The sequence below is a fragment of the Drosophila rhopaloa genome, unplaced genomic scaffold (genome assembly GCF_018152115.1).
Source record: "Drosophila rhopaloa isolate 14029-0021.01 unplaced genomic scaffold, ASM1815211v1 contig_3, whole genome shotgun sequence".
NCBI classification, from domain to species: Eukaryota; Metazoa; Arthropoda; class Insecta; order Diptera; family Drosophilidae; genus Drosophila; species Drosophila rhopaloa.
Window position 1 is genome coordinate 5,081,045 of NW_025335123.1, and position 15,804 is coordinate 5,096,848.

General features: G+C 35.3%; 1 protein-coding gene across 8 annotated transcripts in view; it reads left to right on the forward strand.

Moving 5' to 3' along the window:
• The window catches only part of LOC108046443 (ras GTPase-activating protein raskol), a 48,272-nt gene that overhangs the window by 12,473 nt on the left and 19,995 nt on the right, over window positions 1–15,804 (forward strand). For 4 of the 8 annotated variants that reach the window (XM_044461279.1, XM_017126105.2, XM_044461281.1 and 1 more), the window contains exons 2-4: window positions 950–1,062; window positions 1,300–1,326; window positions 1,730–1,922. In XM_044461279.1, the coding sequence (XP_044317214.1) occupies window positions 950–1,062; window positions 1,300–1,326; window positions 1,730–1,922 (333 nt within the window). The remainder of the gene's footprint in view (window positions 1–949; window positions 1,063–1,299; window positions 1,327–1,729; window positions 1,923–15,804) is intronic. The other 4 variants (XM_044461280.1, XM_017126107.2, XM_017126109.2 and 1 more) reach the window with 1 other exon arrangement.

Sequence of the window (15,804 nt, forward strand, 5' to 3'; positions counted from 1 at the left end):
CGGCCACATCTCCATTAAGCACAACTTCAAATTAAAATCATTTATGTAGCTGCCTCACATTGTTATCTCATAGAGGCAAAAAAAGGAAAGAAAAAGAAAGAAGGAGAAAGCATGAAGAAGGCGCAAACTGAGTGAAACGAACTTTAAGAACTCAGACACGCAACCTGAAAACTGAGAAAAAAAAGGCATTGAATCACAATGCGGTTCAACTTGGCTAAGCAATTCTCATTGTTTTTTTGTAGGAGCTACTTTATCTTCTTCTTAACTCCCCGCCCCTCACTCCCTCTATTCAGGTAAATTCTAATGCACATAATTTGCACATTAGGAACGGCATTGCAGTCCAAAGTTCCAATTGGAACCGCAGTTGCGATTGCAGATGCATAAATAAATAATCTAATCCAGTTGCTGCTGCACTTAATTAAAAACACGCATGCGCCACATTTTTAAAAAGGTTTTTAGCTCAGTTACATGGCATCTACATGACGCTTGGATGTGCGCAATTTGTAATTTGTTGTGGTTGTTGATGTCTTAACCTGTATTTGCAGTTATTTGTTTTTTATTTTAATTAAGTTTTGGGGATCACTGATTTCGTATTTTACATTTAGATAAGTAATTTGTAGATCTACTTGACAGTGTCATGAATTCTACCATTTGACATGCATTTTACATTGGGCGACGAAAACTAAGCCTAAAAGTAGGCAAACATTTTTCAATTTCAGCTATGAACGTTCGGTAACAGAGGGCGCCACTTAGTGATAATGGGTAACAAATGGGTAATTAACTAAAATGTTAAATTTTAAATAAATTTTTTTACGTTTTAAGATGTTTTTTTTTTACCATAGATGGAAAATATAAATTCTATTACAATAAATAAACAAATAAAGAATATAAAATATATGTATATTTATTAAAATCTAAATAATAATGTTTGCAATTGTCTTTTTTACAGAACCCGAGGGAGAATTGACTCGCCTGATTAAGACGCTTCCCTGGGGACCTTTTTATTGCGTCCTGCAACAGGACGATCAGAATTTCACAGCCTACTGCAGCGAGGAGATATCGGTGAGAAATCCCAAATTAATCTATAGTTTATACAATTTATTAGCAACTAACACACACACACATACCTAGTAAAACCGACACGTACTTGTTCGTAACTGTAAACATATCAAGTTCATTGGCTTTGTAATTTCGTCTGTGTATACATATCTATCCCTGTCTCTTACCATTGCACACTATCGCTAACAAAAATGGATGTAAACAAACCGCTACTACTATTATCGTTCTACTAACCTGTAGATATTCCCGGCCACGCCCAAAAAGGAGGTGGGTAGTGTAATGCAAGGCGGAACTGGATAATCCCCCATAATCGAACCGACACGTGACCGTTTCCGATTAGCATAAGTTGTTAGCTTTGATTGTATTTCCACGGTGAAACTCTATTACTGCTTGGCTTCAAATGTCTAGCACTAAAAATTAACTCTGGAAGAGATTTTAAAGACCTAATTTGAAGGCATAATAAATAAACCCAGAAATCTTTTGTGTTTTATAATTAAATTTAAAATATAAAACCTAAGATTTGTACCTATATTAAAAGAGCCAATATAACATCCAACAAATGAATGAGAATATCTAATGCTTGAAACGGAAACGGTTAAATGTCTTTTCTTGTCTTAATTTATTTAATACTTAAGTAATTTATGTAATATTTGTTATCCTTGATCTTCAGCGGGGTGAGGCATTCTACGAGGACATTCCACGGGTTCGTTTGGACCGTGTTCGACGGCCGGCGAAGGCTTTGTGGGAAGGACCGCCGACCTTGGCGGAGGAAAATGAGGACTCCGATTCGTGTGTTGGCGGAAGCGGTGGGATGAGCGGCATAAACGACATCGTGCTGAATACGACGCTTTACAGTGAACTAGGTAAGTGTGAACGGGTTTTTTTTAACACATAATTTAATGTAGCGTCGTTTTGCAAAACTCCCAGAAAAAGATCTCGGGTTTCAAAATATTTCGTATATTAATTGTGGCTTTTGTTAAAATATGTTTTGTCCAAAATTAAAAAAGAAAATCTCAACGTTTGGTTATTTTTGGTGTGAGCAAGACCATTAAGCAAGGATTAAAATTAGGTAATTGAATCGCTATTTCATTCTGCATCGAGGTTGATTTCAGGGATAGTTTCTCTTTGTGTTCCGTTCTCTTGACAAAATCCATGTAATTAAGAACCAATAAAAAAAGATTTCCCAAACGATTCCACTTAAGTTCGGAAGGAAGTGACTTTTCCGCTACCCCTGATATTGGTATATATATCTCCCATGCGAGCGTTATGTAATATGGCTTCGCGTCAGGTGGATTTGATATTGTTGGTGTGGTCAAGCGGCGCTTTAATTGCATTTGACCGGCAAGCGAGCTCATCAGTGCTCATCAGTAATTGCAGTTTTTTTTTTTAGTTTTTGTTTTTCAGTTTTGTGTTTTGCTGTGGGTCCGTAACACTTTTCGATCGTATCAAGAGGTGTGTGTATCTGTGTCTCGGGTTTTTTTTTGTTTTTAATTCTGTGTGTGAGTAGTCAGGAAATTTGTTTGTACCGCCGTCGCCGCTGTCGTCACGCATGCCGGAGCATTAGGCACAATAGCGAACGGGAGGCGGCTTGGGGTGGATGGAGTGGGTGGTTTTGGGCCCATGTGGAAGGTGCCGTCCGTCCAGCCGGCACTTCCGTCGATGCCAAGATCGTTTTGGTTTCATCGATCCATTGCAAGTATCTCTCAGAGTCTCTTCAAATCATTTAAAATATCAAGCGACTTACATTGATCGTCAAAAAATATGCTATAAATATTTTACATTTGTATAACTGAAACTATTTACTGAATGCAGCTTATTCCATTGTATTCTGCTCGAAAATAATATGAATTTCTATATGTTTATGAATTAAATCACGTCCAAATAACAACCACATATCAATAGAAGAAATATAAGGATACATTTTTATTAATACCCCATTCAATTTGTTAAGGAAAATTTGTTCTCAAAATTTTGAAAAATATATTTTTTAGAACATGCATTGAATCGTAATGTTTTGGAGTGATCCTTTTTATTTACAAGTTTTAGTCATCTCTTGATAGCATTTAAATCTCTTTGCAACTTTAGTCTGGAGCCGCGAAATCGGAAATAAATTTTAGTGCGTTTTCTATAAATAGTATTTGATTCCTCAACGGTTTTATATGTCTAATACTACAGATTAAATTTTAAAATTAAAACTAGACACTTTAATAAAATTATTGACTACTCTTTGGCTTTCATTCTGAATTATCTCCCAGGCATTTGCATGTTTTCTTTTCAAATTTCTTTCTGTTTCCATTCCTCTTTCTCTTCCTCCTCCTTCTCTTCCGCTTCCCTTGTTCTCTGTTTGTTTCACCTTCCCAAACGTTCCATCAATGGAGCTCTCACCTCACAGCTGGCGGGAGCAATTGGAAGAGGGGGGCGAAGTGAAGTTGCGGCTGCGCATGTTTTTCTCAGTGCGTTTCGCTTCGTTTCGTTTCTTCTCGATTCGTTCCGTGTTTGCTGGCGATTTCTCAGTCGTTTTCAGTCGATTTTAAGTTCCGGCGCAGGCGGTTCAAATCGCTCCGTTCGGTTCGTTGTTTTATTGTTTTTATTTATCAGTTAAATTTTAATTACTGGCCTGGCTTGGGTCTACTAAACTAAAAACAATTCAAATTGAATAATAAGAAATTCAAAAATATATGCCAATCTTATGTGGTCGTGTGATTTTTTTTCAAATATTTTTTTGTCGAGTGAAAATTGTATGGTAGCAAAAGCATGGAAAATGGCTGAAAACATGGCAAAACTATGCGGGCCGTGCTTGTGTTTGTGCGTGTGCGTTGCGAATTCGAAAATGTTCTAAAAATAAATGCAAACAAAAACAAACAGAATGTGAAAATCGTATGAAAAAAAAACTGGCCAACTACAAAGGCAAACTTGCGAGTGCAAAACCCCCCGCCCGCTACCCCCTTTTCGAGAAAAACCCCACCCCCGCATTTTGACATAGCTCATCATCATCATCTGGCTATATAAATTCAGCCAAGAAACAACCAGACATTGCTGCACAGAAAACATTTCTCGTCGTTTTTACATTGAAATATTTGGCAATACTTAAATAATATGATCAATATTTATTATTTGACACTTAGTTTAAAAAAATGTAAAATCTAAATTTAAAATTGTATCTTTTAGTTCGGTTTTCATATATAAAAAGGGTAACACTAGAGAGATGCAATTTTGTAACTACTTATGATCATTTTTAAAAATTTTGAATTAATAATAGAAACATGTATTAAATATAATATTTAATACTACGATCGTTGTATTTTCAAATAAAAATGGACAAATAAAGGTATATTCAAATTTTGGAGAATGGGAAAAAGGTGATCTTAAATATAATATTTATTATAATCTCATATTATTTTTCAAAAATATGATACTATTATATTTTTCCTTTTATAAGATCGTATTTTTTTCCGTCTACAATTTTCACATTTCCTTGCATGCGACTTGCGTTTCATGGGCGGTTTTCGATTTTTTTTTTGGGTGAACAAGAAAAAAGCCACCAAATTGAGGCAAAAAGAAAGGAAACAAGAAAAAGAGAAAAATGAAAACTAAATTAGGGAAATGAGCGCTTGACACCGTTTTAAGGGATACCGGAAAGTCACGTTGTTTTTGTTATTTCTTGGTTACTGTAAACCGTTTACGGCCATAATCGTATCCGGATTAGCCGACGTCTGTTTTGTTATTTTTTTTGGTATTGAAGAATTTGGAACATGGCAACACGGGGGTGGGGTGCTTTTCAGAGGGGGTAATAAGGGAGCTTCAGGCACTTTTGTTTGTTATTTGTTGTAAATAGTTGTCAGTTGTTATTGCTGCAATCAGAAGCCGTTGACACACATAACGGCAGGTTTAAATTTGTTGCTTTTACCTTGTACACTCAGAAAAATAGGGAAATTCAGCAGGTGTGACTGGTATTAATAAATATATCAGCCAAATTATATTATTTTTAATCAATATTTAAGAGTAATGACAAGAGTTAATTTAAAGATTAGTTTGGTAAACCAAAAATTTGTTCATCTGAATATGAATTTGAATAATATAGGAAAATTATTGGAGAAAAATATAATTTTTAAAAATAGTATAAAGTTACATGTTAAAATGTCTTATACAATTAAATTTTGTATACTAAAATATATCTGAAAAGCCTAAAAACTTGTGAGCTGGATTCGCTCTCTGTAGTTTCGCTCAATCAAAATTTCGAGGCCCATGCAAATCACACAAAAGTGTTAAGCCCGGCTTATTGACACAACAGCAACAGCAATTGCAATTGCAGCTGCAACAGCAACATCGAGTTAAACGGCTTAACGGAAATCGAAACGAAATGTAAAGAAAAGAAAAGCAAGCGAGCGAAAAGCGAAAAGAAAAATCCAACGCCAATTGACACCAATTAAATAATTTGATGCACATGACCCACATTTTATTTATACATGCATCTACTTGAGCGTACTATATGTGGAGTATGCATAGCCAAGAACAACTGCAGCAACAATCGCACCAACAACTGCAACATCAACAATTGCCAATGCAACATCAGTTGGTGAAAACGGTCTTAAAATAGCACTTCAGTTGCATTTTGATTCAAATAGACCCCTCTCTTTTTTCCTTTATTTTCTCAATCTCTATCTATTTTATTTCTAACAATTGATGCCTGTCAAAAAATCTACTGTTTGCTAAATTAATAGACTGCTTTTAGCTTGAGGTTAACAGCTTGTCAATACAATTTTATTGATACCCGTAAATTGAGCATACTTGAAATGTGGAGAAAAAGTGTGAAACGAATTCTGATTTATGAAAGATTGGATTTATGGGGTTTTGCCATAAAAACAAATTCACTTTGGTATTGCGTCTTATACATAAAATATCATTAAAGAAAAAAAAATGTTGGAAATTATTTATTAAAGTTTTCTATAGCTTTTGAAACTTTAAAAGTAAATCAACTCCCAGTTTGCTGATGTGAAGTTAAAAAAGAAAAGTCTTCTCCAACTTTTGCAAAAACAAATTAGTTATAAAATAGATTTCAGCGAGAAAAACATCTCTGCTTGTTGAAATCAATGAATAGAAACTACAGAGCTTTGAGATATTACCATTTTATTATCATTGCATAGCTTCTATTATAATGTAATTTTATTGGTAGCAATAACATAGGGAAACTACTGTTACAATTTTAGTGTGGGCCCCCATAGGAGCTCTTATTTTTTGTTGGCAACAACTTTTTTTTAGCCATAGGATTTCTCAGCAGTCGATCAAATTTGTGGCCATCATCTTTTGTTAAGCACTGTAACAAGGGAATTGTGTGTAATTGTTTGAGATCTCTGTGTTTTGTTTCCGATTTTTTGTTTTGTTTTTGCCTGCCCTTCTCTTTGCTTTGTTGTCAGCTGATCTTCCTCTTATTTTTCTCGCTTTTTCACTCAGTTTTTCTCAGTTTTTTTTCCCCCCCATTTTAGCTGTTTGATCGCGGAGTTCATGGAAACAAAGCATCGTATTTGCATTGCTTGAATGGCGAGGAGGGGCGGCGGTTTCGAGGGGGGTTGAAAGGGAGCGAGGGGCTGGCTGGCACATGTCACATTGAAGAGCTTTTTTTTTTGAGTTATTATTGCGAACAAGCTGCTGTTGGCAGTCGTAGTTGTCGGGCCTAGCCCACGAGATGCTCACATATATATATCGTTATATCTCATTGTTGCGGGTGAAATTGCCAGACAATGCGATCCCCATCCACTTAAAAAAAAAACACCCAGTTAAGCCAAACTGCTCTCTTGTTTGTTCCCACTGATGCACAGGAAGAAATTGATATTTCCAAAGACCAAGTCGATCGTATTCATTTGACTAACGCAAATATTTAAACCCATTTGCTCTTGTTTGTGGTAAGCTTAATAAAAGTTCTACACTTGTTTGTCACCTTAAAACTTCCTTTGGCTTTAGACTGGAAATATCTTTAGCTGAGCTTTTAACTTATGTTTAACATTTTGTGAGGATTGAATATTAGTTTTTGGTCTCCGTGGAATCAAAGTTCTTGATATTTTGATATATTATATTTTCTGTGCGATATTTTGTATACCAAAAATGAAAAAGATCAGTTTTTTAAGTGTATCTACTGCTGCTGCTGTTAATTATATGCGCAAATAGTTAAAGTCAAATTAAAATGCATTGCATCGGGCCGCGAACGCTTGGAAATTGTTTTTTTTTTCAGTTTTTATCTGGCTTTGGCGCTGGTTTTGGCCAATACGTTTTGTTTCGGCTGCAATGACTTGGCAAAATGCGCTGCAATTAATAAAAAACCATGGCAATAATCCAATGGATATCCTCTCTTTGTAGAATGTTCTATTAGGTGGCCAAAGGTTAAAGAAAAAACAATACTTTTTTTTATTTTTGTTGCGTAGCTTCCTCTCTAATCAAAGATATAAACGTTTTAAGTCCAAGAAGTAGACCATTGAAATATGAAAATATTTTGTATACAACACATTTGATAGTCTCTCTAGTTTTTTAATTGGAAAAGGGTATTACCAACTTCATTGTCCCGCGACCGCCTTTCTTTTCCTCCACATGAGTGCGGTTTGTTTTTGCATTTCCGTTGCTTTGGAGTTTCTGTTGATTTCTCGGGGCTGCTAAAAATTGAATAATTCGAGTCATAACTACAGCAGAAACAGCAACAATTAGCGGCGCGGCACAGTTAGTAATTCATATATGTCATAAATCTATCTGTCGGTTGGTCGGCCGCTCGGCATTTTGCGTATCCGTAGCTGTGTCTGTCAAATGTATCTGTATCTTCCACTTGTCCGTCCGCGGATTGCCACACATCTGAGAGATGTCGTCATCGCACTGGCTAATGCACAGACGTATGGGATGGATGTACAATCATCCGCTTTTCTGTGGCCCGGGACACGCCCCGATCTATATGGGATATGCTTTGGTCTGTGGTCTATGGTCTATGGTCTATGGCATATGGATATGGTGGCAATTGCTGCCAGCAAAACATCAAATTAACTCGATTGTATAATCAAGTGGCGGCAGCGGCCTAATCGTTGTGCTGGATGAGTGATAAAGCAGATGATGATGGATCATTCCGCTTAATTTGAAGGCTGAACTAAGGCCAAAAGGAAAACCCTTTTATTTTTGGACCACACAAAAGAAGAATATGAGGAAAGCTTTGGTACTTATCGTTTGGCGTATACAAAAAATATCATTACAAGTCAATCTTGTCTTTCCAAAAATATAATTTTACATATCTCAATATTTTAAATATAAATTGTTTTTATATGACTTATACAATTTGTTTTTGTCCAGTACTAACTATTATTTTTTATTTATTCCCCATAAATATTTTCTTTAATGATTTAAATATATTTTTTTTGTTTTAAAATTACATTTCTCTTGAAATAATATTATTTCGTATTGCATGTTTAATATTTTCGATTAAAAAAATTGAATTTCAATGAGGTCTACAATTTGCATTCACACTACGAATGCTTTTATATGCTTTTTTTCGGTGCACCTTTTCTTCTCTTTTGGAATTATCTCTCATTAGTTATTGTTACTGTGACTCCATGCAAACACGATCCAACCAATCCAACTAATTTTGTTTATATTTTGACGCGAGCACCGCCGAAACTTTTCGGTACGCTTGATTTGTTTACATTGAGCGAGAAATTTGTTTATTTCGCACCTTGGGAAGCGTTTGAAATCATTTCCAAAAATATACACAAGTTTTCATTTTTCCAAAGCTCCAACGATCTCGTTCTCTCTCTGTCTACTCTAATTTTAGCCAGCCAAAAAAAAAATGGAAAAATAATCGCATGAACAACTAAACAAAACTGAAGAAAAAAAGAAAAGCACCAGCAACAAGTTCACATAGTTCTGCTATTAAACTGAAAACAGGCAGAAATAATATGAGGCCTAGATCGGTCTATGAGTCCATGAGTCCATGGTGGTACCTCTCCCAAAACCCCTTTTTCTCTCACTCGCATGGTGTAGACCGAAAAAAGCATTAAAACAGTTAAAATTGCTTTATGTATTTCAACATGGCCAACAATGTTGTTGGCCTGTCTGCTGGAGATGGCCCCATTGGGCGCTACTTAGCCAACGAAAGAGACGGAAATGGGGGTTGAGAAAGAGAGGGGAGACTTCTGGCACTCAGAAAAAATGATACCAAATACCATATTACTCTTATTTATATCAATTAATTATTCATGTGGCATAAATCAATCAAGACATCTAGAAATACCATTTATTAATATTATGAAATAGTACTTATTGTACATTCACTGTTTAAGAATTTCATTAATTAAAAAATAAATAATTGAAAAGGTTCTAAGAAACCTAAAAATAGTTTTCTCTGCATCGTAGTATTTAAAGGTCGTTTCGATATTTTTATCAATACCCATGTGCATTTTCAAATATTTCACTCCTTTTTTTAAATTCAAGAATTAATATTATTAAATTAAAATTAATTTCAGAATTTCTAAAGTATGAAAATTATTAAAGAAATATTAAAAATTGTTTTCTCTGCACAAAGACAATGAGTTTTGCTCCTCTTTTTTTCCTGGCCCAGCAAATAATTTACATAATATGCAACACAACACATGTTGACACGAATATCGGGGACTTCGGGGGGCGCTGGATTAGAGGGGTGAAGGGGCCAAAGTGGGGGCTACTACGGGGGCAACAACAACTTAAGTTCATCGTGTGAAAATTGCGTCGTCTCCACAGGTCTGCATTTTCTTCCTCTCCTCATTTTTTTTTTTTGCTGCGAATGGAAAGTGGCTCAAACAGAAGTCGCATGCTGATGACGACGGGTTCTAACGGTAACAAAGTTCTATAGTCATCAGGGGAAATAAAACAGTAGAACGCGATTAGTAAGTGCACAAATAATCGCTGAGCTCTGGGAATTCTTATTTACAGCAATTAGATCGCTACAAAAGTTTCCAGAAACTAAGATAATTGCCAATTCGATATAATTAACGTGTTAAATATCGAATAAAAAGTAAAATAAACTGTTTTACGAACAATATAATATAATATTTTGATTCTTATTAGAAATATTTCCTTAAAACGCAGCTATACATTTATAAGACTATATTATGATATTGATATTTACATCTAGATCGTGATAAAGTCAAAATTAAGCTAATTTTGTTATAAAGCCAACTGAATTCCGTCTTAAACTCTTGGGAAGCTTAAAACTCTTATTGGGCTTAGATTCTCCCACGATTTTTGCAGAATTACTCGACTGGTTTCGATGTCTTCCAGATCTTCGATAAAAATCGTTCTCACTCACGTATTGTGTTTGTATTGTACCCTTACATGAACTCCCTTCTTTGGGATTATATGTACACCCCCCTTATCCCTCATTTTATTTATCTGATCACTTCAAATAAGAAAACCGCGAATATCCGTCGAAAATACGAAAACGTGCCTTCAATGACAACCGGACGAGCGCAACAACAATTTCACTTTTTGGTTGTTATTTCGTTGTGGCTGGTAATTTAATTTGACTGTGGATCAACGACCACAACCCCCGCCCTCCCCCACCTCCTCCTCCACCTCCCTGACCTGGTCACTATACTTTAGTTAGTTGTTGTTTGCAATAATCATCATCATTATTGTTATTGTTCTGAATGAATCACACAAAAGGCAATACCACCTACCTCGTCCCCCTCTGAAAATCACCTCACGCCCGTTGGCCATATGTAGAGAAAAGCAACAACAAAGAAAGGTGGTGAAAGGAGAGGGGTGAGGGGGGTTAAGGGGCAAGGAGAGAGTATACACTTGTCCAATAGCAGATGTACAATCAATTGTCTTTAACGTTATTCTTGGTACATCTCCTTATGGAGCTCTACCTTTTTTGGTCTAACCCAATACGATAATTTACAAAATTATTAGGAACCCTTAATTTCAGCCATATTTGTATCTTTATACTTTCAAGACATGTTTATCTCTTCCTATTGTGACAATAGTTCATTTAAATGTTTTTATTTGCATATTGTTATGGTAATCAATAAGAACCGAGGATTTGTTTTAAGGAATGAAATTTAAATTCAGTTTTGCCTCTAGGTTTTTGGGATTTTGTTTATTACAAATAATAGATTTATTTCTTTTGGAAAGAAATTACTAGCCGGAGGTTGGCTCCATAAGATTTCTTACTGATTATTTCTGCAATGCCATAAATTCGAATTGGTTTTTAACTGTTTGTAAAAAAATTTTTTTTCTATTAAACATAACAATCGATTAGGTTGCTTTTAGTATTAGTATTAGTATTAGTATACTAAACTACAACTTAGAAAAATAAAATTTGAATGAAAAGTTTTACATAAGGTTAATATTTTTTGTTCTTGACAAACTTAGTTATTCTTATCTGTATAAGACTTTCCAGCAAGGTCATTCAGAAGTCGTTGCTTTTCTCTCCGCCCCTTTCTGAGTTTGAGTTACATTGTGTTTATTGCCAGTTGATTTTTCCGCGTACTCGTACTCCCCCCGGACACGAACTCGAACCCTCCGTATCGCTGCATCTTTTCCCTGGCATTTTATCATTCCTCTGTGCGTGGCTCAAAAAGAATATTTATGTTCGTCTGTGTCGCAATTATCGCCGCAATCATTGTGGTCCATTTTGATCTCATCACTAACGTCAATTACGCCGCGACTTCAATTCGCCGTTTGCCGGGGCAAAATGGGTAAAATGAAAATAATAAAAAAGAAAATATAAGGAAAATAAAAATGTTGAAGAAGCGCGGGGTACATGGATGCGAAAAAAAGAAGATGAAAGAAATGCCATAATAGAAATCTAAGATCTTTGCCTTTTGCCTTTATTTGTTGTTGTGCTGTTGATGTTGCTGATGTTGTTACTGTAGTTGCTGTTGTGTCTGATGTTGTTGTTGCTGTCGTTGATCTCTCAACTGTTTTGCGGCAGAGGGAAATGACCTAGGGACCGGTGCAGAGCCCACGGCCCTTCTTCCATTCAATACCAATATAGCTCCACAGCCCCATTATCCACGAACCCGGCACTCCAAAAATTTGGATTTACTATTTGGGCAAAATATTTTCTCAAATGCTGGCATTTTTTATTGAATCGAATTATTTGAGGCTTTTTAATTTACATAAAATATTTGCAAATTTGTAAACAAATATTATCGTATATATTGTAAGCATTCTTAAAGTTTAAAAACTATTAAATCAATTGCAAAAAATTGCAACAAAATTTGAGAAATCTTTCTTCAAAATAAGGTTTTTTAAGTTTTTTTAAGGTTTTTATTTGAACAGTTTTTATTATCATTCAAATGTATATTTTCAAAATTTAAAAGCTTTTAGAAGATCAAACAGTATTTATGAACTTCTAGAATGTTTGTAAATGGCCTTAAAACATTTAGAAAGGAGAATCCAATATTTCGAAAAATCTTATGCTATTTAGAAACACATTTTGAAATAGGGTGATATGTTTTTGCGAGTGTTTCGATTGCATAACGAAGTGCGATCGCCGGTTGCGCTCTGCTGGCGCTTGGCGTTGACTGCGACGTCGACGTCGACGTCGTTGTTCTATGCGACAAAAGACGAATCGGCGAATAGGCGAATAGATGGAAAGTTTCCCACGTCCCCGCGGCGAGGGCAGCCACCAGAGTGCCTATTATAAAGCGATACTCATTATAATATATATTAGCCGTAAACCTAATGAGCTCTGGCTCCTCCTCGCAATTGTGTGGGACCTTGGTTCTAGTCGGACTTGGACTCCACTTCTCCGGAACCATAATCTGCCAAAAAGAAATAAGAACGAGCGAATTCTCATGAATGGGAGTTCTTCTTTGGGCCATAAAAATATTCGCAACTTAAATGTGTCTGAGAGCTTATAATATATGCAAATATAACTTTTTTGGTGTTATAAGGAAGTTAGACTTCAGATTCGATCTCTAAAAGATTTTAGATAAAAGTAAAACAGAAGTGTGAAGTTCAAAATACAAGTTGTACAGATTTAAAGATGGAAAGCATAAAAAAGGTTAAAAACTAGTAAACAACCTTCAAGAAATGTTTATCATTATTTGGTTGTAAAAATGACCCCCTTTCGGTTTTTGGGTTCATGGAAAATCGAGGTGTATAAAAAAGGGAAAGCTTTGCAGAACCTTTAATCTGATTTCTTGGGATTCAGTAAAGAGGAAATGGGAGATTTACTCTTGGCCTCAGATCATTTATCATCCGCTGGATCTGCGTGCTATTGTTACTTACACCTTTACACCTTTACTTCTCTGTCTCACTTTTATTCTTTGGGGCTTATCACCTGGCTCTACCTGTGTAACCCCCCTCCCCTTCAAAAAATGTACTTTTCAAGAGATACATACATATGTACTTGCACTCGTGCATATATAATCAGTTGAGTCTGGGCAAAGTCTGCGATTGGATTGACGTTGTTGGCCGATGTTTGAGCTCGTTGTTGTGCGATGTCTCTGATGTTATTTCCAACGTCATCGATGTCTCCCCGTCAATGTGCAAAAATGCATCTCTGCCAAATTATTCATTATGCGGACGAGACGCCTCCAAAAACAACAAATAAATAAAAAATATAAATGAAAAATGAAAAAAAAAACACAAACAACGTAAATAAAGCAAACACATTGTGACGCCAACGCCGGCTGCATTAATCAGCAAAAAAAAATGGGGGAAAAAAAAACCCACAAAAAAAATCAAATAGAGAAAAAAAGCTTTCAGCTTGAAGCGTTGCATGCTGCCTTTATATGGCGCATCCGTTGCAGTTGCCGCTTTTGTTTGGAGTTTTTCTCTTTTTCCCATATAAAAACATCAGCCGCCGCCAGTGGAGTCATGTGACCATATTGTATGGTAGGAACCAAAGCGCACACATATAGCATATCGAATTCTGAGCACTTCTGGCCATTGGCTTGCACTTCCGTTTAAACGGAAGGCGAACAAAGGAGGGGCGGGGCGTGCTGGGCTTACAGGTGCCAACGTGGGCGTTTCGCTCGAATAACCAGAGAAGCATTAAAGAGATAAAAGCGTACACGTACAGAAATAGGTTGGTTAGTTCAGGGGATTGATTAAATATTATTATGTGCAGAAAAGTCATTATAAATTGAAAACATTAAATAAAACATTAAATTAAAATCTCTAATGATTTCGAAATACAATGATTTAAAATCTATAATCATTTAAAATCTAAAATTATTTAAAATATCTGAGGATTTCAAATCTATAATGAGGTGCGATCGTAGTTAATTAAAAAACTCTATTAATGTAAATTCTCAAATGATTAGAAAACTTAAGTAATTTAATTAATTAATTGCAGTGCCTCAAATGTTTTTAAAATGTAATGGATTAAAAAAAAGAAGTTATTTAACATCTCTTACTTAATCTCAATCTCTTGAATTAACCAGACTTAAAATGTCTGATCAAAATTTTATAATTTTATTTATATATAATAATTATAAAAAAATGTATTTCACTATAATTTATAGATTTTTATCGATTTAAAATCTTTGCAAAAATTAAAACATTTCAATTGTAAAAATGCATTAATAGAGCACACATTTTTCTGCCGTGTAAAAAGAAAAGGAGAGGTAGATAGAGAACAGCTGCTGCGTGTCTGTCGTCGCTACTGTTGGAGAAAGTAATGAAAAAATAGTCAAGTCTGTGGCGAAATTTATGTTTATCACCAGAGCACGCACACAAAAAATTTCAACTAGAAAAATATGATGGTTGGCAACCAGTTTTCTTTTCGGGCACGCAGCAATTGAAAGCAGATATGGAAAATTATTTTAATAGCATTAAAAATAAAAATAATAATAAAAACGCAAAACGCACGCAAGAGGAAAATCCAGTAATGGAAATCAGCAAACCACAAAATTGAGGCCTAGAATTCACACCGCCGAACAAAACCCCATTTTTTTCTGGCGTTTTGGAGGGGAAAATGCAAAAGCCGAACAAGAGAAAGCCGAAGCCCCCAATTATTACAGATTTTTAACGCCTTGGGCTGATTGCATACATTATGATGGCTTGTTTATTAAATTGGCCTGCATTTATCGATTGGCACCTAGTTTAAAACGATGCAATAAGTTAAAAGTTGCGGGAACAATGGTAAACTCAAGTCTTAATTAAATACTAGCTAGTGGAAAAAGAAAATGATATTACATTTTTTCAGTTAAATACTTAGATAAAGTCTTGTTCAAACCAGTATTTATTAATAACCATGTAATGTAATTTTATTCAAGCCGTTATTAATTGTGGAATTATTTAGAACAATATTGTGTGGGCTAAGTAATTTATTCACTCTCTTTTCTGGGCGATTTCTCTATTTCTCTCTCGATCAGATGTGGAAAACCCCAGCTCTTAATAAAAAAAAAATACAAAAAAAACACCCACAGCTGCTCATACATAAACAAACATTTTCATTTCAATTCCGTTTCGTTTCGATTCGAAACTGTTTGCAGCAAAACCCAACGAGCGTAAAATTGTACAAGTTAAAAGGAAAATTTAAGCCAAAATAATGAAGGTTGTTGTGCTGCGTTGTGTGTGTGTGTGTGTGTGTTTAATATTCTTTATATGTTTTCGTTTTCCCTTTGTTTGTTGGAGTGAGGAGTGTTGTTGCGCAGTCGCGCGTGTGCAAAAGAACGAAAAACCACTTGGAAAAATTAGCTAAACAATTTTCGAGTCACAAAAAAGTGGCAGTCGGAGTAGGAGCCTTTAGATTATTATTTTTGTTTTTTTTTTTTTGGGGGG